The 25365-nt window shown below is 36.5% G+C and overlaps 1 protein-coding gene across 6 annotated transcripts in view; it reads right to left on the reverse strand.

Moving 5' to 3' along the window:
- Positions 1 to 495: 495 nt before the first annotated feature.
- ESCO1 (establishment of sister chromatid cohesion N-acetyltransferase 1) overlaps positions 496 to 25365 on the reverse strand; it is a 32825-nt gene continuing 7955 nt past the window's right edge. For 4 of the 6 annotated variants that reach the window (XM_080609976.1, XM_080609972.1, XM_080609974.1 and 1 more), the window contains 6 exons: positions 23538 to 23652; positions 14132 to 14263; positions 7573 to 7662; positions 5267 to 5410; positions 4177 to 4364; positions 496 to 1483 (listed from right to left, as the gene is read on the reverse strand). In XM_080609976.1, the coding sequence (XP_080466102.1) occupies positions 1336 to 1483; positions 4177 to 4364; positions 5267 to 5410; positions 7573 to 7662; positions 14132 to 14263; positions 23538 to 23652 (817 nt within the window). In that variant the 3' untranslated portion in view covers positions 496 to 1335. Of the gene's footprint in view, positions 1484 to 4176; positions 4365 to 5266; positions 5411 to 7540; positions 7663 to 8260; positions 8384 to 14131; positions 14264 to 23537; positions 23653 to 25365 lie in introns of those variants that run through there. The other 2 variants (XM_080609975.1, XM_080609977.1) reach the window with 2 other exon arrangements.

The raw sequence follows: 25365 nt of genomic DNA on the forward strand, positions 1-25365 counted from the left end.
CATTGGATTGCTGGTGAACCTGCGTAATTTTTTTAACAAAGCCCTTCAGGGTCTCCTCACAACCCCCTTGAGAATGACAATTTACCACTGTTCTGCCACTGCAGGTGTAAGTACTCTGAGTAGCGATATGGAGGTGATGTGAGCTCTCTGTTTTACCTCTAGGCCAAGATTAAGGACAGCACAGCATGAACAAGCATACCTGAACTGCACATGGGTTTCAAAATTAAACCATAAGTTTAAATTTAGTTGAACCTTTCTCATCAGGGTTTTCAGCTGTTATTCAAGGCTGAAGGCATCACCTCTCACCTTACTGTAAGTGCTGACATTGGGCTCATGGGGCACTGATCTGCAAATGCACTGTCACAAAGGGAATTCTGTGTTCTCCAGAGACTGCTTCAAAACGCATGCTGCCATTAGCTGCCAAGGGAATATTTCACAGGCAACAGTAAGAAATACACTGAAGATTCATTCACACTTAGTACCATCCAAAGCAACTTGAAAAAAGCTATCAAGGATTTTATTTTTAACCTATCTACATTATGTACAGATCAAGAAAGGCCACAGCAGTTTTTCAACATACAAACCCTTTAAAAGAGGAGATTTTTGAACAAGTGACAAGTATCAAAGTGAAGTCCACTAACAAAGGGATATACCCAGCACAGAACTTGAAGGAAAAGGACGATTACATCAGTCCGTGGGACTTTCATTCTGCCTTTTACCCTACAGCTCATCTGGGGGAGAAAGGGCAAGGTGGGGTAGAACAAGTTTCCAATGCTGCTGTCACCTCACAGGCTCCCCTCACACTCAGTTGTGCCCAGCACACACCCCAGGAACCATTGTGCAGTCTCTGAGAGTTGTCACCCACAGGGTCTGCACTGGAAGGCTTCTTGCCTCAAGGCAATTGAGTGTATACTCCAACTCTGTCCAGCCAGCAACGCCTGCTGGAAGGGTGGCAACAGACCAGTGCTACAGCACCAACACATACCGGTATATCACCACATTAAGAACTTCAGCTTGCACTCATCAAGGAGGCTAGAGTCTTTGCATTAGTTTACAGTCCACTATGAACAGTTTTCTGCTGCATGTAAACATGACTAACTAGATAAAATACAATCAAACTTTTGCAAAAGTTAATAAAATATCTTTCTTTTAGAAAAACAAAGTTAGCCTATTACTGCATTGTTTACAATTTTAATAAAATAGTACAACCTTTCGGTTGTTACCAGTCCTGAGTTCACTGTAGTAAAAATGGCCCTGGCTTCTGCTGAAGTTCTGCACCCACCCAGTGCATTTGGCAGAAGTCTCCCAATAAAAACAGAATTCCTTCGGGAGCGGTTAAGTCTGGTGCTGTCCATTGAGGAAGTTGTATACCAGGAACTGGCCGGTGCCACAGTACTGTGTTGCAAAGAGTTTTCCATCAGGAGTGGGGTCAGAGAAAGCGATTTCTTCTTTACTTAAGTATGAGCCATAGATGAAGTTGCTCCTGTTTAAAAGGAGAAGAAAAAAGAAAAAGACATTACCCTCAGGGAATAACACAGGAATATTTATACTATTAGACCACAAGCTGTTAATTGTCATGGACATTCAAAAGAAAGAAGCTCTATTAGGAGGAGGAGATCGCTCCATTTATACCAATCTCCTCCTTCCAAAGGCAAGGAGGATCACTTGTCCTGGAAGGGTTTTTATAAGGTTTGGCACTTTAGCAGAAACATTTGTACAGAGCAATTACTTGTGAGTTGCATCAAGAGTTCAATTTCAGAGTTGAAAAAAACCAAAGTTTGAATTCAGCCCAACTACTTCTTCATAGAAGAGAGACTTCTGGGACTATGACTACAGTCACTAGGAACAGAAACACAAGTTGGGCTGCTTATAGAGGGGGCTCAAAGGACCTGATGAAATTGCAAGTCCCCTGTCTGAAAGAAACACTTAACATTTGGATGTGAGCACATCTTGGGTTAATTTAGAACATCTCAGAACACAACCTCAAGGCATAATTTACACTTTCAGTAGTAACTACATGAAAATGAAGACTCAGTTTGCTTAACTTCTTCCTGAAAATATTTTATGTATGTTTTATTCTCTTTGAAGAAAAAGAACCAAGGGTGCCATTGAGCTTTTCTGGGTGGCTGCGCGAGCAAAGTTAGAAAACTGATCTCAAGCTTTGAGACTTTGATCAGGGGAATGAGGAGGTGACATTCATTCTTGGAAACAGAAGAAACTCACATTAATTTGTTTAATTCCTGTAAAATAAACTTACATGCACTTGCACAGCAAGTGGGAACTTTGATCATATGGGTATTTCCATTAAATCTTGAGGGAAGGTCCAAAATCCAGCTTTATTCCCTCCTCTTTAGTGTTTTTAGGAAGATGATTTTGCAAGGTTCTTAAGTTTTATGACTCCAGGTCAGCTGTGAAAGCTTGAGTGAAGCAGGGCAGACGCTCTCAAAATGGACTTAAAAGTCTGCTAGGACACCTTCAACATTCTGAAGTCAGGACTGAGCTGCCAGAATCATCCTGCCCAAACTACTCCTTGCTATGAAAGACATTTACACTGAAGTTTCTCTGAACTGAGCAGATCTAACCACTTACAGCCATCAAAAAGCAAGTCTCCTCTCCTTTGCCTTCTGCAGCCTTCTGGGCTCCCTTACTTACACCAACTCTAGAGCTCATCAGTCCTTCCTACAAACCACTAGAATTAACACAAAGCTCTTCTTGGTGAACCTGTTTTCGACTAACGTAGCTATGAGCTAATGGAAAGCCAACAAGCATCAGAGCACAGCAAAAGGTAAGATGCAGCACACAGCTAAGAGGGAAACCACCTCAGTAGCTTCAACAAACCATTAAAATTGATTCTAAAGATCCCTTAGCACTGGATCTGAGGCAGCAACTCCAGCATCACTCGGGGGAGAAATCTTCCCTTTAGAAACGGTTTCTAGGGAACTACTGAATACACAATTAAAAATATTTTTTTCTTTTTCAGGCTGGATGTGAGGAAAAAATTCTTTATGATGAGGCTGGTAAAACGCTGGCACAGGTTGACCAGAGACATGGCGGATGAGCCATCCCTGGAGACGTTCAAGGCATTCAAGGTTGTTCTGGGCAACCTGATCTGGTTGAAGATGTCCCTGCTCATTGCACGGGGGCTGGAACTAGATCACCTTTGATGGTCCCTTCCAACCCAATATTCTATGATTCTGTGATTCTATCAGCCAAAAATACAACCAAATCATCAAGTTAATGTGCTTAGCTGAATACACGTTTACAGTTGATAGTTCAGACAGAACATGATCCAGGAAGAACTTTCTAGTTGTTTCCCCAGTCAAAGATGCATTCTGCAGAGCAGAACAGCTTTGCTAAGCTTTCCAAATACCCAGGAGGAGGGAAGACTGGCAGATAAAGCAGTACCCATGCCACAAACACCAACAAGACAGGGCTAGCCAAGCATGTGGCACAAACCTTACAGCCCAGCAACAAGAAGATTTGCGTAGTTCTTGGCATTACTCAGAAAAGGCATTTAAGCTTCTAGGAAATGTCAGTGGAAGAAACCTAAAGTTTCGAGAGTCAATATTTTAATGTCTATCTAAACAGTAGTGTCACTCTTTTGAATCTTTTTATGGATGTAGCACTTAGCACTCAGCTGAATACTTTCATCACTAGCTACTAAAGCTCCATGGAAATTGAAAATATCTCATAAGCTCAGTGCAGCTGACTAAAGCAGAAAAAACCACCCCAAAACACAGTTGGAAGCCACCAGACTACATCAAATAGTTTGGTGCACTTGTCTCTGTGCTCTCTACCCCTAAGGAACAGACACTTCAGCCAATGGTTAGGTCCCAGTCCTTAACACCTGGGTAATCTCATACTTTGACCAAAGAGAGTCATCAACTTCACTCATAATTACCTCACAGGAATTTACCCAAGTTCATCAACGTTCTGTAGGGGTGACTCATTACAACTGCGCTTAGCAGAAAGATTTCTGTTAAAGAGAAGCTATCACAGAATACTGACATTAGCCATGGAACTCCATGCAATATTGCAACTGTCAACAGCACTCAACTCTGCATCTCCAGAACACCCACAGCTTAAAAATAAAGGCTTGAGACACACAAAGCAATAAATGTCTTGGTCTGAGTTCTGTCTAAAACACAGGTAACCAAGGAACTTCTTTGGCATTACCTAAGACACTCTATCATCCGAGAAGCAATCTTCTTTCGACGCATCATGCTGAATACCCATATTCGACTAATCCCACAAATAGCAGGCTCTGGAGAAGTGGAACAGCACCATGCTTTCTGTCTTTCAAATATGACTTTCTCATTTTCTGAACTGACTTCTGGAACCTTCTCCTCTATAACTCGATAGCCCTGCAGGTGATGAAAAAAATATTTGTCACTTTATAAAAGCATCACTAATGACCGAACAAGATAATTTGTGTGCAATTTATTTCAACTAATAATACTTACTTGCTAAAATGCCGTATCAAAAAGACTATATATTTCTGTCTCAAGTTCTCTTCACAGTTTCACAATTTGAACAGATGATAAAAGATTAAACCAAAAAATCCCCTAAAGCTTATCCGATTTGAAGAAAGAGAAACAAATAATCCAATTCTTAAAACCACTTGTATTCAAGTGCTTGAGTCAACTTCTGACTTTGACTATTTTGCTTCTTGTCTGCTACTCCCAAGGCAGGGTGGAAAACACCACAGTTTACAAGGGAACAGACAGAATATTCAACAAAGTTCTGACATCAGTTTTTAGTATGGCAACTAAAAACTATGATTACTTGTCTTGCTCTCCACTGTACAGTTCTGCCATCTCCTTCTGTTCATTGTGGAGCTGTTTGACCCCACGGTAGTTCAAATCAATCCTAGAGAATACCCACTTTTTCATCCACGTGCGATTTCCACTGGGCTGGGAGATCAATCTGCTTGTCAACAAGCAAGAGGAGAGCCATAGCTAGCATACGAATAGCAGAGGAAGAAAAATTCCACCCTTCAGCTGTAGCAAGCTCTTTGACGAGCAGGTCTGAGCCAAGTATGACACCATACACGTCTCAGCTCAGTGTCAACTATACAAAAATGAGTAACTACATTTCAGAATGGTCTACCACCAAAAAACTCCTCTGTGGAAAAGGCATACACAGAATACTTATTTGCTAAATGGCCAGACTTAAACTCTGAGGTAATTCTATAGCTTCAGCATGTCTGAATAACAGAGTCATAAAGCACTGACCCAAACTGCCTTTTTCCAATTCAATCACTTACCCACTGGATATGTTCTGCAATTAAACAGCCGATAACTTTTTTGTCATTAGAAATAAAAAGGAGAGTTTTAGTTCTAGAGTAACACATGAGAGGAGCTTGCTGGAATCCCAAGTCATTGTCTACCATTTCTCTAATTTCTTCAACCTGTCAAAATAAGTTTAAATGCTGTATAAGAAACACATGAAAATGTACATCTGTATAAATTTACATAAACATTGCACATTTTCAAAAAAATGCAGTTATCTAGAACACTGAAAGCTATTCCAGAAGTTAAGGATTACCTTACATAACCTGCAACACATCACTCCACATAAATGTTCCTTAAATAATACCTAGCTGGAAATAGGAAGAGTAGAGACCTCTAAGTCAGCTTCCATTAAGTCCAAACTTCAATCAAAATAATGTTTAATGTTATTAAGTTCAGAAGAAATAATCAACTCCAGCATGAACATAAAAGCTTATGTCTGAGCCAAAATTTTACTGAGGGATTCTTGTGTCTACAACTGGGCAATGAAACAGCCTCTATCACCCCCCTATCATCTCATGAGGGACAGAAATAAGGTGGCCTTTCCTATGTGGTACATTAGTAGAGCAAACCTAGGATTACTAGGAATGCTATGAATAGATGAAGTTAGTACTGATCAAATGAAAATTGTATTAAAAATTGCTTTTAAAATAACCTTTAAAAGACATGGTATTAGTTACTCTCCACTTTCTCATGTAACCTCCAGGTACTATTCTTTTAAGGATGAGTCCAATTAGCCAATTTGAAACACTAAGTAACCAGTCTTGAAGTCAGTCATTCACAGTGGTGACAGCTGTAAATTCTCTGAACTTTAAGCGCACAGAACTGCAGAGAACTCTACCCTAAATTACTCCTTTTGCTACCATCTTTCTTTCCTCTGCCCCACTCAGGTATTTTCAAGTAATTTTTTCTTCAGCCATTTTAGTAGAAAGTGAATATGCAATTAAAATGTACTAAAGTGAAGATAATACCACCAGAGAATTGAAGCCTAATAAAATTATGTGCATTAAATATTGAAAAGAAACTACAGAATTTCCTTTACAACTCAGTAACTTAAAATTCTATGTTAGCCTAAAGAAAACCCACTATAGTCACTGCATCAGAAAGAGCTGTCTTGAGCATCAATTCAGTTTACAGAGGTCCCTTCCAACCTCAATCATTCTATGATCCTGTGATAGTGGTGCTGTAAAAAAGCACCTGTTAGACACAGCAAATCCCCAGCTAAACAGAATCAATGCCATTGCTACCGAAAAAACAAATGTAATGACATATTAAGATGTATGAACACAAGCTAGCCAGCAGGACACTGAAGTAGCGTGCTGCTCTGAGTCTCCACTAGTGTACTGTACCCAGGTTTAGATAAAGAGTTTCAAGAGAGAAACAGGAGATATGACATAAACGGAAATAATCTAGAGGACAGTGTGACAATGGTCAGAGTTCCATAAAACATTATTTAGGAGTATAAACTAAAAATAAATTAAAAAAAAAAAAAAAAAAAAGAAAAAAGCACATCCTATCCATCTCCTTAAGGTGAAACATTAAGAGTTTGTTCAGGCACAAATAAAAGTTGTTGCAAAGAGGAAAAGACAGATGTTTTCTACCACTATGGCAGTATGATCAATAATGAGCTTAAATTGCAGTACACAGATTCTACTGTACATTGAGAGAAAGCTTCCTAATGTTATGGATAGTGAAGCACTGTAACACAGTCTGAAGAGGTCAGAAAAACTTCCAGTGGTAGAAGTTTCAGAAAGTTGTCAGATGCATCACAACCAGAGCTGATTCTGCTCTGGACATGAAAATGGACCAGATGACTTTGAGGCCACTTTCTACCTAAATCTGTTTTTACCCAAAAATCTTTTGGAGAATGATGCCATATTTGTGCTGTGCAATAAAGTCAATACTTTTCAGTCTGTTCAAATATAGTAGGAAGTTTATATCACATAAACTATCTAGCAGATCTTCAGCAAGCATAGTAAAAAAAAAAAAAACAAACAAAAAACAAAACAAACAAAAAACCAAAAAAACCCATCAGTTGGTTGCTGCTATTTCCACCCCCGCCTTCCACTCCTGCTCAGACCGATACCGTCTATGAAGAGAGCAGCAGTGCATATGAGTGAGATGTCTGACCTGTTTGTGGAATAAGCTACAGACTCTCTGCAGTTCTGAATCCAACTTCAACTGTTCATACGTAAATCATATAAACTTTACCATGAACATTCTCACTACTTACATGAAAACATCAAACTGAGATATACAAGTCCAGTCCTTTCCACCATACCTTTTTAAGTGCATATTTTGGGTCATCAGGAAGAACCATTATTATCTTTCCATCAGGATATTCAGCCAAAATCCTCTCCTTTTTCCAACCCTAAATAAAACAAACACTTGTCTAAACCATATACAAGACGTACTTTTACAAACAGAAATTGCATATTATTGTTCTAGACAGTGAATTTATGCAGAGACTTCACACTACTTAGCAGTTGCTTTGCTAGAGAAGGAAACTTCGGCTAGCTTCCAGAAATGAGCACAACAGATATAATACAGTCTTATTTGTACAATAATTTATACAATAGCCTAACTATATCTAGAAATTATTTGTTAAAGTGTCTTATAATTTCCCAACTAGTTTTTTTTTTTCCCCCAGGACTGCAGTGCAAACTGAATTTTAAAATAGAAGAAGCAAACTTGGCTCACATAACTGATTTCCAAACCTATGGAATATTTAATCTCCGAAGTCCAGTGAATGAGAAAACCCCTAAGTTTTAATAAAAGATTTCTTTTTAACATAGTTACCTCCACAAATACACACTCAGTTTTAAAGTTTGGCATGCGAAAGACCTCCAGGAGGTTCTAAGTGAACTGATTGGCATGCAGTTGCCCAAAATGTACGGAATAGTTTATTTTGTTACTGATCATAACTGTTAAAGCCACAAGAAGGATACTAGAAAAAAAATTATAACTACCTTCTAAGAATCTAATGGGGAAGGAGGCTACGTTGTGTGTATCTGAAGTATAAACATACTCAAAAAAATAGAGGTAATTAACTCTTCTTCAGATCCACACTCGTGGTGAATAATGAGCAGTACCTGCATGGAAAAAAACAAAACAAAAAAGCCACTTAAATCTAGTAAGATGGGACTGGTAGATATTAGAACTCAAGTTGCTTTGATGGGACCTAAAAATACTGAATGCAGAAGTAACTTCAGCCATTAAAAAGGCTGATCTACAAGTCTTACTCAAAGCAACTTTCAATAAAAAAGCCTTTGAAGAAACAACTTTGATGGAATAATTCTCATTGAAATCTGTACCTTTCCATAAAATAACGTTCAACTAAAGACCAAACAATGGAATTTGGCACTGAATAAATGCCATATACACTACCACAAAAATTGACAAACTTAAGTGTTGTAACAGTTGATCTGTATCTCATTTTAGTCATGCCGATTTTACTCCTTTACCCCAACCAAGCCATGGAGAGAATAACTTTAGACATTTATCTACTTTCTGGTAGCCCTAAACTATTTATGAGGTTAACACTCAGCATGGCAATGGTTGCAACACAGATGCCATTTTTATCCTGCCGTTAGAAGTTGTACTAAATACCAACACAAGCAAAGATCCTATTTGGATACAAATATATTATATCCTATTTGGATATAAATACATTATGGTATGAACACAAAGGGCAGTAAACAGCAGTGGCACAATATTATGTATTTCAGTCACTGAGAACTAATGTAGGTCTCCTTCACTCAGGTCGAAGGCAAGAACACCTTATAGCAAGAAACAAAACCATTATGTCTGCAATATACTTTAAAATACTCTACTGCAATGTTAGAAAAATTGCTTTTCCTCTCCTTTTAATTGACATTACTTTAGGGCATTAAGACTTATTAACTGAATCAGATGACCAAGCACTGACAGACATTGCTTGTGATGACTAAAGAACTTAAAAGGAAAGCTGTTGTTCCCACCAGGGTACATGTTCTGTAAGGCCTGGAGTAAAGGAACATGATTATACCAGAATTATACCACTCCTTCCTAATAATGGAAGTCTGTGCCCAACAACAGATTACTTATAGCCAGTAGTAGCAAGGCACACACAGCCTGATCACCACAGTTGAGCAAACTAGTGCTGTACTGTGTTCCACCAGTGTGCAATAACTGTTGCCATACTCTTCTCCCCTCCATGCTACACCTATTTATCCTACGAGTATTTGCAATAATCTGAGAACATAAGGCAGCTTTGCAATGCATCATGAATTAATTTTTCATCTACCTCTAACTTTTTCTCCCAATGCAAACAAGATTAAAGATAGCTTCTGCTTGCTTATTAAGGTGTAATGGCAATAGAATCACAAAAGAAAGAAATCATGAAAACATCATGAAATAGTATGGACAGTAATTACCACCACACTGTGTAGTGCATTGCTTTCACTGGACATTATATACGTATATAATGAATGATGTAGAATGCAGTTGTAACAATGGCTCCAACATTAACAGCGTGTTCATGAAATGTTCAGCGCTCACTTTCACATGAACTATCTTCTGCTTATAGTTTAAAATAATTTGCGATGTAGACTTGTTTCTAAAAGTGTAAGTTAGAAGACATAATAGACTGCTTCCCACGCATTTCCTCAAGTTTTAGAAGTTTTTATCTAAGAGTAAGAAACAGGACAGCAAAACTGGTATCTTTCCATAGATGTCAGTTCTGGCTTGTCTGTACTCCCTATTTCACAAATGAATACAAATACATGAAAATCAATGATGCTTTTTTCTTACACTATTTTTTCCTCAGAAATACTGAGGTAGTAAGGAAAATGTGATTAATGCTGTATATTTCTCGGTCTTCACTAAGAAAAGGATTTATGAAATTTTCCACTCATAATCAGGTTCAGTATGAAATTTTGTACTCTTTTACCCTTGATAATTTGTAGCAGAGAAATGGGTCTACTGCATTTTTCTTCCTGACTCCTTCATCAAATTACAGATATTCTACCCCTCTGTCCTATGAACATAATGCAGAGAATGAGGTTTTGACAGTAGAACACATGAAGATCCTTCCTTGGATATAACTACTAAATACTACTGTTAAAAAAGGCTAAATACTGTTAAAACTGAGGTTCTCACAGAAGATAGCTAATGGTATGAACTTTTATATGAAATACTATTAAGTTTTATATTGTACAGATGCATCACTTTTGGAATTAATGCGGATCAAGGCAGGCATGAAATCTTTCTAAAATGACATGAAGCTCATTAGCATCTTCAATCCCGATATCCTATTAACCTTAGGTCCCAAGAAGGCAAATGTTGCTTTCTTTTTTTTTTTTTTAATCTGAAAACCATAAGAACCTCACAGATGGGGCTTGGATGCAGTTACAGCAGAACAGCTATTTAAAATTTATCAGATTAGACATAACTCAAATAACAGCTTCTTTTGCTTCCTTCAGGTCAAGATATTCTTAACTAAGAGGAAGAGCTTGAAATACAAACATTAACTGCATTCACATCAGGTACATGAATCCACAGGCATTTCTTAATTGAAGGTTTTGGCTTTACAGCTTAAAACCATCATTAAAATAATGTCTTGCTCTTACAAAAAAAATTCGCAGAAAGACTAAGTTGATATTCTGTGGTGTCACAGGTAGAGGATTTTATAAAACTAAACCATATATCCATTCTACAAAGTCATCCATCCCACTGGAGTTGACATGATGTGTATGTCATCACTCAATATACACACATGCTAGAATGGCATATTTTTTTCTGGAGACTTTCAGATGTCTGAAACCAGACGGACAAAGAGACAGATTCTTATGCCTGTCTGCAGTAGGGGACATCTCTCACACTAATCTATTCCTATCCCAGCACTATCCTTGACCACCCTGCCTTCTTGCTTATTCAATCTGCAAGCTTTAATTAAAAGCAAATGGCACCCTTCAGAAAACCCTTATTAGTCCTTGCCAATCTTCTATTCCTCAAACCTACAAAATGGCACTGAACTCGGCAAACTGTCTCCACACAAGGCCTATAATTTCCTCATTGTCTCTACTAGGCAGCCACAACAAAACTATCCCAACACCATCTCCTTGTCAGACTGTTCTACTTCTGGGGGATCATGGACAGACATCCATCTTTCTAGAGAGACCTAAAAAGAAATTTTTACCAACAAAACAAGATAGGCCTTTAAAAGAAAACAAAAACCCAATCAAAATTATATTTAGTTGAAAACAGTAATTAATTTATTATTTACATGCAAACTATCTTCTGGCTTCAGCACTTTTCAAAACCCACAATGCAGCTGCATGCTGGTTGGCAAGACACTAACAATTAAGTCCACTTTCACAGTTCACAGCAAGAAGCTCTACCATGACAATGTATAGAGACCTTCTTTCTGTGATTCTGTGAAATGAATCAGCAATAGAACTACTAGGCATTTATCAAGACACATTGAAAAGGAAGGAAAAACCAAGTAGAGTCTTCTCAAGTAAGACTGGGACTGCATCATATCGCATGAAGAATGTGAATGACAAGAGAAAGAAAAAAATCTTCTAAAAGATACATTAGAATTGCCTCCAAATCATCAATAATGTCAAATATATTAGCTACATTAAAAAACATATAGTATCTGGAGAGCTAATAAAGTAACATATCAAGGTCACCGAGACCAGATGCCCCTGGACCACAAAACCTAAACAAGAAGTTACCAAGACTTCAGCACATAGTTCTTAATCCCATGATGCTACCTGTCCAGTTAAGACTTTCTGTCAGGGAAAGGAAGGTACTTACAGTGTCAACAGAGTAACTACAAACAAATATCTAGAAACCAAATGTATCACAACTCTGAGCCATCCTCCCAACAATCTCTACTAGAAGCCTTCTAGCAAAACTAGGATAACTAGCAATTATTCTTCTGGTATTTCTGGATGACTAAGAATTAACAAATAGAGACTTGGTGTACTAATGTACAGTCAGGAAGGCTTATCTAAAATTCAAATTCTTCTTTAAGAGGAGGTGAGGATGTTTCTGTCATGGACATTACCACAATATAATTAACCAAGAACGACTGACTATGAGTCAAATGACTAATGTTAAAGACTTAACTATTTAGCATGGCAAAAGTTTTTTACCCATGCCGAAAACAGTGTCAAATTGTTATGAGGAAAAAAACATACACCACAGAGGAATGTGAAGACTCGTAAGAGTCCTTCCTTTGCCTCTTACGCTGCAGTTTCTATTCCAGAATAACCATCTAAATCACCACTCTGTATATGTCTACAATGTCACAAAACATAACCAGGGTCAAAGGTTACAGAGATATTACTGTTTACTCAGTGAACTGACAATACAACTAATTTGCTTGAGTGCACATTATGTGAAGTTTTTAAAAAAATACATAGCAACTGAGAAAACAATAAAGTTTTTCTCAAATTAAAAAAATACCTAACTTTATACATTGTTATTTGCATCTGTTTTAAGGCAGTCTGCTCTTCCACTTGTTATTCTGGACATACATAGAAATGAGAAATTTCAGCTCTTTCAATTTCCAAACTAGTCAAACTTCAGTGTAGCTTCCTAACTATGTGAACATGGCAGCTTTAAGTAACTACTGAACTCATCTGCCAGCTTCTGTGCAAAAGAACTAACACCATCTTCTGTTATATCTTTGGTAATATTCAAGAACTGAAAGTACTGGGCAGGGGGGGAGGACATACGGACACAAACAAGAATAAAATAAGGAAACATTACATGCTGCCATTATAACGTACTGCATTTCATCACACTTTCTGCTCAGTCTCACCCTACAATGTAGCTAATGTGTATCAGAAGAGACTTTTCAAGATGTCTGGATCATTCCGCAAAAACTAATCAAGAAGAGAAGAAATACCAGAACTATCTACCAGATGGTTTCAAAACACTTCAGCTATGAAGATGTATCGGTTTATTTGTAAGCACTGGGAAAAAATTGAGCTTGGGATTTAGGAGTAGCCCCAACAGTCATTTGGTACCTACATGAAATGAATTGGTGGCCTCAGTTCAGTTATCCTGGAGGTCTTATCTACTCGAGTGTAGAGTACTGAAGGTAACATGTGTGATAAAGAAAATAGACTTTGTGGATTCTATTCTGGATTTCAGACGTGTGAACAGCTATTTCCTAGAAGGCTTGCAATATCAGCTAGTGTGAAGTAGCTGATTTTACAATATACTTTAAATTATACAGTGTTTTTCAAATCTGAGCTTTAACATGAGAGTTATACTCAAATACAGCACATATAAGAAGTTATGGAATAATACTTGGGACTTTGTATTTAAAGTTTGCAATCACTCTATAAATTCAGTAAAGTTTCAATATACTGTGAAGTTGCTTAGCTGGATTCCTAGGCAGTCTCTCTTCAAATTACATACAATTAACAAAAAGTAATTTACAAGACATCTAAAATTATGCAATTACAAAACCAGTACAATCAGCTCTTTAACTACTAAGCCAACCATTGCAAACACCAGTTGTACTGAAACCTGTATTTAGCACTTTCAGAACAGTGGCATTCCTTTGTTTTCCTATCACCACCCTCACCCCAGCCCTAAGATTAGAGAATTGTAACAGAAAGAATACAGTGGCAATGAAACATCAGTATTCTACTATTTTTATACATTATATATAACCTGTCTAACATGGCTTTTAAAAACATTTATTTCCCAAAGTGGGTTTTTATGGCCTACTGTGATACTCATTTATTAAAATACAATTTAATGTAATACAAATTGTAACTAGTACATAGCAAATAAAAGATAATGCTTATGCCTTTAAAAAGACAAAGTTTTCTTACCACATATTTTACAGCACTTATGAACTGGTTATGAAATAGCAGATGTTGGGTTTCATCCTCTGGATTTGACGCAGTGTAAAGCATTCCACAAATATTACAGGAAATAGCACCAAACCTCTTCTGTCCTGCATCCTATTTAAAATAATAATAATAATAATAAAGTATTTGTCAACTGCAAGCACAGTAAATCAGTTCAACAGAAGTTTCATCTAATCAGACACATCTTGTCTAACTTATCTTCTGGAAACTCAACACAGAGGATAAAATGGAGTTTAACAGGAGAAAGAACAAGCACAGAATTTAGAATTCCAGCTTTCAGAAACCCACACAGCCTCAATCACAGAGCAAACTCTACCTAATGATAAAATTAGCTCCACCCTCATTAGTTTTGAACAAATGACTTCTCTTTTATTTTTTTCAAAACAAAGAACAGAGAAATCTTCCTTCATTACTTTATTTGCAGTAAATATAATCATCTTCCACAAAGAAAATTCCCACATCCAACCTCACACTATTTAGCTTTCCCTACAGTTCTGCTGCTGCTGGTCTTTTGGTTGTGAGTTGCTTCAAGGTGGGCCAAAGGTAAGCCATTTTCCTCAATATTTGGAAGGATATTATTAAAATCCCCCAGAAGTTACACTGATATAATTGTTAAGATCAGCAATATAACTACAATCACTGATTGTGCTTTTAGGTACTTAGGAAAACCAAATATTTAAAGGCAATCAAATAGCATTATGGGGCTTTTATCCCTCTTGTCATTAAATATACTCTCAGGACTTAAGTCTTAACGCTTAATTGGTAACAGCTAACTACCATCTCTGACATGCTATCTTAATTGCACAGGGTTCATTAGTTTTATTTTACAGACACTGTATAGCAGCTACAATACAAACAGAAAATCATGCGATTTTACTCATGACCCTTTAGGTTACCCTCCTACTCTATAACTATTACCAAATTAAGCGCACTACTCTGTACTTATTGCTTAGCTATTTATACATTAAAAGTGTTATGAATTTGGAAATATGCTCAGATTAAGGAGTCAGTGCCAACTAAAGAGTGAAGTGTCAGGTGCAAAGGGTGCTTCTGCAAAGAGCAAGAAAGAATCCCAGTTAGAGTGAAGTCTCCAGCGAAAAAGGCATGTTTTAAAGTTATCACTTAATGCATAAATACTTCTTTCAACTACATTTGGAAATGGCACGTCTGTAAGCAGCAATAAATGTCACTTCTAATCTATTTTAATATATACCACAATTCACAGAGAAACAAAAAGTCACTTTATACTCTAAAATAGGATGCTATATAAGCAAAAGACTACTTGACGGTGTTTTTTAACAGGAAATTTATCTGTGTGCACAAATTGATGACAGCTGAGTTCTACACACAACAGAAACTTATTTCAAGCAGTCATTAGTGAAATCTAAAATGTAGGTATCTGTTTCTTTCCAAGATGAAACTAAAGGTTAAACTGGCCAGGCAAACTCAGAGTTGAACTTCTTTTTAAGAGTACACCTATGGAACTCAGACAAAGAAAGAAGCTGAAGCTGAGAAGTCATTGCTTTAATGGTACGTCAATTTATACATTCCTACTGTATAAGAAGGAGAAACAAGAGCACATTATTTTTCTGAAGGAAAAAGGAAAGAAAAATCCAGAGGTTACATTTGCAATGTCAGAAGAAGATGAAGTTTCTAAAGGTGTAAAAATGGAATCCAACACATTTTGTTTTACCTGCAGACCTCCTTTAAAGTAGTAATATGGTTCAAAACAAAGTACCCAGCTGGCCACCAAAATATATTGCATTTTAAGGACTTATACATGGAAGATGAAAAAAGACAGTTCAGCAGGAAGGATGATGTATGGCAATTTTCTTACTAAGATGAACTGAATTTAGTAATTCTTATCTTCAAAATGGAGAACATATCCCCTGTATCTAGGGTAAGATAAGTGAAGAGGAATTCTACTTTGATGCTTGGAATATACTTCAAAAAATAAGACATGTAAACTAGAAAATCAGCTACACGAAGCAACTCTTAAAATACTTAACACACAAGTACTGCAGTTAAGTCTCATGAAACAATTTCTGTTCAAATGATCAAGAAGCTGAAGGTATTTAAGCTAAAGCAGTTTAGTTTACTACCAAAGTAGGCATCCAAAAATTCGGGACAAGGCTATCCTTAGCTCTTCCCATCTTGCCTTATAAAAACAAATGCTATTTTGCAAGTCTCCAGGACCGGATTATTTCCCTGGAATAGTACGGCCATATTGTATTCCACACTGGCTTTCTTGGATGTTGCTGGTATCAGTGGGTTTGGGTTTTGGGGGGCATTTTTTGTTCGGATTTTTTGTTTGTTTGTTTAAGGATTTCACTGATATTACTATTTTTATGGGCATTCAGTTGTATCAATGGGCTACACACAGAGGTTAATATTAAAAACCTATTTTGTGAATTATCAGAAAAATCACATTGTAGTACCTAAAGCAATCTTTTGAACTCTGCAGCCCTAGCAAATGTAAACTATTATTTTAGCAAATACTTCACAGTATCCTGAGGACAGTAAGGAAAATAGACCTTGTGTAATTGAAGTAATATTTCAAAGCCACACAACAGAACTTACTGCTTCAGAATTAAAAAAGAAATAAGAAAAAAAAGGCAGCTTTGTAAATCAATGCAGACAACAACAACAAAAAAAAACAGGACATGCAAACTAAGGTCAGGAATTACAAAGAATGCTTTTGGTTTTTTTAACAAAACATCTATAGAATCTGACTATTTTTAACCTGATGTCACTGCATAACCAAAAGTGGAAATGGGATGATACATGAAGAGCCAAAAAAATGCTCCCCTACAACCTAAGAACACCTTATGCACTACATATGAAAGTAAATAAAAACTTTAAACTGGAATGGGAGAAGGAACTTCTCAGCAAATATCATATACTGCATACTAGAGAATAAACCATTGCCGTGTCACAACTAAAAAAGGATGTAAGAGGTTTAGAGAAATGTTTTTCAGAGCAGCATTTAAGAAAATGTGGGGTTACAGGCAGAAAAATGTGTTACTGTATTTAAAATACAATTTTCTAAACCGTAACAATAAAGAGGAAGGATACTTTCTATTTCCTAAGCAAGTTCAGCATGTGTAGATGGCAATTAAGCATCCTGACATCTCAGATAATCCTCGATAATATAGGCACAGGATATATGAGATCCAACTGTTTCAAGACTAACTGTAATTGAACATTGTGACAATGTTGCCTTAATGTCCAGAGGGTTTCTTAATTCTGTGTTAGACAGAAAGAAAAGTCTTACCAATATCTTCTTTGAGAAGGTGGCTGTCTGCTGATCCTCCATATGTGCATTAAGGAGCCCTGCAAGCAAAAAAGGCATTTGGTGCCTCTGTAGGAGATGAAAGGGGCCCTTTTTATTTTTTATTTATTCTCTTTTCTCTCTCTTCAAGCACAGATTAGGTCACTTTGTTCTTCATTACCTAGTGTTAGTTAGAGGAAGATTATTTTTTCCTCTAGTCTTTTCACAGAACAAAGAATAAAACCCAGCCATAGAAACAGGCAGGCTGGAAAGGAAATACAAGCTGAGCAGGAACGAACACCACAAAGATTTTGGGCTCTCCACAGAAAATGAAAAGGTCAAAGAATGCTATTTCAGCAAAAGATGCATTCAAGACTGAAGCTGATGGGTAGATCCGCTTGCTGACCAGGAGAATCAGAAGACGTGACCCAACTCAGAAACAAGTTTCACTTCAAATTGAAGACAGTGGAATTTAACAAAACAAACAAATAAACAACAACCAAAACCACCCCAAACAAAAAATCCAAAAATAACCCAACCCAAAACATCCTCCATCACCAGCACCCAACTTTCTGGAATGCTATGTTAGCCAAAAGATGTAAGGCAACTTGAAGCTTTCAGTACTGTGATGTATCTAATTTTATTTAACATATTTGAAAAATTAAAATGGAGGGTCATTATCCTTCATTAAATGATATCCTCACTGCTCATTAGCTAAAGCAATATGAAAAAAAATACAAAGTTAAGAAACAAATCTGCACAATATTTACAATGGAAAATTAGTCCGTTCCCAACTATATAAACACATTATTCAAGAGTATTACAGACAGTGTTTCAACGTGCACTGGTTTTAGCTGGGATAAGGCTAATTTCCTTCACAGCAGCTGCTATGCAGCTATGTTTTAAATTTGTGACCAAAACAGCACTGATAGCACAGGGATGTTTTAGCTTTTGTGTTTCTCATGCTGCTGTGCCAGTGAGCAGGCTAGGGGTGCACAAGAAGCTGAGAGGGAACACAGCTGGAACAACTGACCAGAGCAGTATCCCATGCCATATGATATCATTCCGAGCAATAAAAGCTAAGGGAAAGAGGAAGGGGAAGACATTTGGAGTTACTGCATTTGTCTTCCCAATTGTTACACACAACGTAATTCTGCTTTTCTGGAGATGGCTTAATACCTGCAAGCTGATGGGGAGTAGTGAATGAACTCCTTATTTTGCTTTGCTTTACGAGTTTTCTCCCCATCCTATTTGTGGGGAGTGAGCAAGCAGCTGCACGGTGGTTAGCTGCCTACCAGGGTTAACACACAAGACAATGTTAGTAGCCTTGTGCCCAAATTCCTGTGTCATGTCTCTAGCTAACCTTACAAAACATTTCCACCTTCAGGACAAAGGACACAGAACACAACCCATCTGAATTTGCTAGAAAAAGCTAAGTAGAAATCGGAAAGAGCAGTAAGAAAGGATGGCCATTACTGTCCCTCTAAGAGCAGAGCTATCCCCAGGGATAAGATTTGTGTGGGAGGAAAGGAAGAGTGACAGCCTCAACTACCAAACTCCCTTCACAATCACTTATACAGTAACCACTGCCTCGGTTTTTACTGGGATTATGAGAAAGAAAAGAGACAGTACTTAACTAACGTGAATAACAGAAGACTGCCCAAAAGCCATTCTTCAGTTCTTCAGAGAAATTGCTAACTGGACTATACCAGTTTAAGGAAGAAAACAGCAAGTTTAAATGATAGCTATAGCTCCCTTCAGGCTCATAAGAAGTCACTTTTACACTTACTATTTCCACTGAGGATTGTGTTTAAAGCTTAAATCAAAATTCTTCTTTCATATATATTACCTATATATAAGATACATATAAGTAAGGAAAAATACAAGTATGATATCCAAATGTGTAAACTGAATTACTGTGCACATCACTTTCACATATAAGACCAACTCAAGCCTCAGAATCAAAGGCATATTTCATCAAGCAATCCTGATCCATGCATTTGCTGATACTTGTAAAGATTATCTACATTTAATCTTGTTTGCATCCAGACATTAATTCAGATGTCTAAAAGAGTAGAAAAGTCTCTGTAAATCTATACTGTATTTTTATCACTTTAGTGATTTGTTTTCACTGTTTATTCTTTTCAGATGTTCTTTCTTAAAACTGATGAGTATCATTTTCAAGACTAGCTTTATTTTCGAAGGAACACATGTCCTTAGTAACATAAAATGGAAGAAGTAACCCTGTAGCTCAGAAATCATTATTTAGAACATTCCTTTGTGGCATTAATACTTTTACCAACTCCCACTTTTCTGGTCAAGAGTTTGTCCTAGATCTAGCAGGCAAGCAGAATTTTTACAAGAAGCAAACAACTGACTTTCCTTGTCTTGGATGTAAGGCATACCTTGTCTTATGAAAATTGAAAACATATGCTTTGCATATTTGTAGGTCTTTCTATGTCAGAAGTTAAAGGAAAATATGATTTCATATTCAAGTTTTCATATTAGCACATCAGATTCAAGTACTTGGAAAGTAAAGAACAATTTCAATGCATCACTCTGAAGCTTCCAATATGAAGCTTCACATAACTTGTCAAGCTACCAACTGTGTATTTAAATGATGCATAAGAGGGTACAGTTCACAAATATTCAGAACAGACTACTTCTCTAAACACCAAGTCATGGATTTCGAACTTATTTTTAAGCCTCATTCTTAATTTCTTTACTCCAGAAAAACAGATCATACTTTTCCTTGGTCTGAATCTAAACCCTTGCGCATTACTTAGAACACCATTGTTTCCTGTCACTGCTTTTTTTATGAAGTTTGTTGCAGCATTACTGTTTTCAGCAATTTCTGTTTTCAGCTGAAGTTCTATGCTCTGAAGAGATTTACTTTTTAAGATGTGTGACAGTAAGCAAATCATAGAATCATAGAATAGTTAGGGTTGGAAAGGACCTTAAGATCATCTAGTGCCAACCCCCCTGCCATGGGCAGGGACACCCCACACTAAACCATGCCACCCAAGGCCTCATCCAACCTCGCCTTGAACACCGCCAAGGATGGAGCATTCACAACCTCCCTGGGCAACCCATTCCAGTGCCTCACCACCCTCTCAGTAAAGAATTTCTTCCTTGTATCTGAACAAAACAGAAACAACTCATCATTTGTCCTAGTTATACCTCTACAGAATGAAGGTCTGAAACCTGCTCAGATAACTAGATGATAAGTACCATGAAAAGAGAACGGTGCAAGTACAGCTACTAAGTATTTCTTCTACAAACAGAAGATGTATTACTTTTTCTGTTATAGTCATAAAGCTTTAAAGCTTGCTAAAGATTATATTACTTCAGATAAATAGAAAATGAATCTATTCACCATAGCAATTGTAGATTGCTATATACGAGAAGGAAGGTATGATACATCTTTAAGGATTACATATTAAAAAATGAAGCACCTTGTGGAAAACAAAGACTAATTTTACCATAACACCCCTCTAAATATAGCTCAGGAAGCAGGAAGGTTAGAATACACCGACGATATTGTAACACCCCAGCCTCTGAGCTTCAGACACCGTAAAGACAAAAAGCACAGATGTCAAACTTAAAAGACAAAAGATTACAAAAAACCAGTAGCAAAAAAACCAGCAAAACAAAGATAGTGTATCATGTGGAGAGTCAAACTAAGCCCTACTAGTTTTTCTGCTTCGGTTATGAAAAAGAAGAAACGATTGTGTATGTATATTAAGACAGACTGGCTTGACAGAACTCCATAAGAATCAGATCTCACAGTAGACTGCATAAAATTTCACCTTTCAGGTGTAAGAAGTGTAGCAAAGAGGAAGTTAAATGTTCCTTGCTAAGAATAAAAGCATGATTTCCCAACTTCGCTCAAGGCAAAGAAGATAACAAACTGCAGTTCTTAACACAACATGCCAGAAATTGAAATAAAAACTATTTCTAGCTATTAACTATAAAAACTTTTACCGATGCTATAAATGTTCATTTAAGTGATATCACTGTGTGTAGTACGACTGCTCTCTGTACAGGAGTTTCAATCTGAACAGCTTTTAAGCCAAACTAATCTTGTCTCTGTTTTCAGAGGATCGTTACTATTAATTACAAAATGTACCAATGTACCTTATTTTATTATATGCATTTAATCCCAAATCTTTTGAGTATTTGTATCAGTGAAGTCTGGTACTTTAAAAGTCTATTTAGTGATTTTTCCCCTGCAGATGCTACCACAAATTATTCTAGACATAACTATGTCTTGTCTCCACAGCAATTAATGTTAAAAGCAGTATTTTACAAAGTGGGTTAACAAATATTTGGGTTCCTCTATATATTTTGACTATCCTAAAAGCAGTTTTCCCCTAGCTAAAAGAATAACAGAGCAATACTGTACCTAATGCTTTCTTGCTAAAGTGAACTACAGGCATTACCAAAACACCCTTTTATTTCAACAAAACTCTGAACTCAATGCAATCCAACTGAACTACACTTGTATGAAGTGCTGAAATATATTAGATACTATGAAGCTGTTAACTGTCACATTTAAAAATTAAATACAGTGCTTACTTGCATCTTCTAGAAACACACTCTGAAAACAAGAAGCTAGGTCTCCCCCCTTTTCCCTAGTGTTCTTCATTGACGACCCACTGTTTATATTCTAAAATTTTGCTAGATAAATAACTTAAAAACTTTTACTGGTGAATATTTGGGGCTGGAGGGGAAACCTTGCGCTTGTAATTTGGGCTGAACACAAGAACATTACCAGCATAGTCAATAAATGGCAAAAAGTCATTTTGTATCAATGCAGTAGGGGAAAACTACACAATCCTTCTTGAGTAGCTAAACAGAAAGTTACATATTTCTTCTTGTCAATGATCCTAGCAACTCTTCAGTTAAGTTCTACTACTATATTAGCAAAAAATGTCAGCTTTACTGAAATGAAAAGGAATATTCTTATAGCCCTTTTACTATAGTGAACGTATTTAATCATGCATTTTAACTCAGCTGGTAAAATGAATTTCAAGGAGGCAATAGCTGAAATATCTTAATGTTGGATACAGTTCATGCATCATCCCATGACTGGGCATTTAAGTGCCTAGATTTGTATAATTTTAGGCAAATCAAGGATATGTTTATCTATTCAATTTTCAGAAGCTCTGATTTTAAAATACTTCAGTATGGATATTAGTGTTCAGAATTCACCTGGTTCTATTTTAGGTAATATTTTCATGCGTATAATCCATGTATGACATAAAAAAAAAAATGCAATATAGCAACACCACCAGTTATATATGTGAGAAGGGTAATTTCATAAGAAGCTTACTAGAGTCATCTTTCCCTAACGGCCTGAATTCCTCCCACTTTGTAGCTCCCAATCTCCAGCCTTTCATTTCTCAAGGATTACCTGATGTGTGGATTATTAAGAGGATGAACACAACCAAAAACTCCAACTGTTTCACTATCAAGTTGTGCGATTCTACAAGATAGAAAAACGATTGTGTGCCACTCTTTCTTCTCATTTTGCATTTTCTTGTTTTTTAAAAGAGATACCTGCACATTTGGTAACTAGTAACAAAAAAGGTAAGAACAAATAATCAAACTAGTATTGCTGCTTCAATATTATGGTGAAAACGAGCAGATCCACAGGAAAATCTTTAAGGTTGTCTCAGAACAATAGACATTTGATTGATGCAGGAATAAATCTGTTGATACTAATTTTGTACACAATCTGTCAGGTGATCTCCCCTCATAATTCTGAAACTTCAAGAAACTGAGATTTTGCATGTATGTAAAAGGCAAGTTCATTCTCCCCCAAACAACTGCATGTTTACTGAATAGCTATTTTATTAAAAACCCAAGGAATTTGGTTTAACAAGAATCAGCTTTAAACATTAAGTCTGCCTGCCACCATTTTTCCATTAACACTGCACGAACCTAGTATAGGTTCTGCTTTCACAAGTCATGTATAGTGGTAATAGCTGTATAAGTAACAATTTTTAGGCAAGTTAATAAAAACACAGCACTGCAAATTCAAAAGTAATTTATTTGAGCAGCTATAAGCCTTACTGAAAGGGTATTACTTACTATGATCAGCTGCTTGTCAACATCTTTTCCTGCTTCTTTTAGCTTCTGAATATGTTCTTCAGATGGTATGAAGTTACTGCATTTTGATGCTAATGAAGGATTTGACAATGGAACCCTTGGAATACAAATATATTTCATGTTAAAAAAGGGACTGCTTATACATGTAATCTTAGATACTGTAATTAGTACAACTAAACTTTAACAAGATGCAAATCCAAGTTAACAGAGTCCTATATACTCTAAGTTGTAATTCAAATGGAAAAATAACGAAATAAAAGGATTAATAAAAAAATACAATTTGTGACTAGCATAAATAGAAGTGAGGTTTTTTAATGAAAATAAAATTACAATCAAGTGGGGTAGTTTAGTCACAAGCATTAACCCAAGCATTTAACTGAGGCATTTTCAGAGCATAACTGATGCTGCCTAATGCTATACATTCCCTATGTAAGGTTTAGCTTTCTAATTTTAGGTATCATACATCAGGCTACTGCTAAAGCAGACCATGTAAATATTCCCACAAATATAAGTCATCAATATAAAACAGATGTTATAAATTTCTCGAATTCAATTGAAACTTATTCTCTTTTAATGGCTGGCAGTGAAGAGAAAGACAGAAGAGGATCCAAGGAGCAAATAGCTGGATATCCCTAGGATCTCTCTCACTCAGTTTAAGTTTCCCCTTTTCACAGCTGAAAGAAACACTGGAAAGTACTTCAATACCTCAACAATAAAATTATTCTATGAACTTGCTACTATATTCAGGGGAATAAAAAAAAAAAACAACAAAAAAAACCAAAAAACCAAAAAAACACCCAAACAGAAACCTTAATTCCAGGTTTAGATAAAATTTGTGAAGATCACTGAAGAAAAATACACACAAGAATATATGTACTTCAACTAAGTTTTACATATTTTCTTTTTCTGAGCTAGGACATAGGACCAAACACTTAATTGTAGCAGCCACTGCAGTACACATAGCAGGTTAATTCAGAGAGACTTTTCAAAAACAAAACCTCTTGACAGATATCGTTAAAACAGCATTTTTTGTACTAAATTAGAGCTATTTTTTTATTCCTGTCATGGGCCCCAAAATTTGCAGTAAGTCGCTACTTCATGGTTTGCCTGTTCCCACTTGCAACCTCTTCTTACAAAGCCCTAAAGAGAGCTACACTTTAGATATGCACATTACTGTGTGTTATGGCAGGAGTACTATAGAAAGAATGACGCCTTAAATCCTGCCTAAAATACAGAAAGCAGAGTAAGAAAGCTCTCAAGAAAAATACTTATCAAAATAACAGCAAAGCAGTATGTGGTTGTTCAGCTAACAAATTTGAGCAGATACTATAAAGCTATTTGACAGTTGAGAATAAAAACTTCTGGCAAAGTTACTGAAGTTTTTGCAATACTTATTGAAAAATCTGAAAAGATTCATTTAACTAGTTTTCAATCTGCCTTACCACCCATCTTCTGTGAAATTCCATAGTAGTAGAGTTTTTCAACATGTACAAAAGCGCTGGTTAGTCAGAATTATTAATTTGGCCTCAGACAGATGTACTGAAAATTAAATGCATCATTTCTTCTTATCTTATGAATACAGAAAACAGTATCAATATACCAACCACTGTGCCAACTATGTTGCTGTTCAACGTATCAGATATAAAGAAATTGTCTTTAGCTTGTAATTGGTTAAAACCAGAGACTATGCCAGAATTATTAAAAAACTACAACAGTCAATGTGATCAAGGATAAAACACAAATCTGAACTAATAGTAGCAGTAAGAACAATTTAGTTAGTAGTAAGAACAAAAAGCAGGTTTTTTAATGG

Source organism: Psittacula echo (genome assembly GCF_963264785.1).
Source record: "Psittacula echo genome assembly, chromosome: 2".
NCBI classification, from domain to species: domain Eukaryota; kingdom Metazoa; phylum Chordata; class Aves; order Psittaciformes; family Psittacidae; genus Psittacula; species Psittacula echo.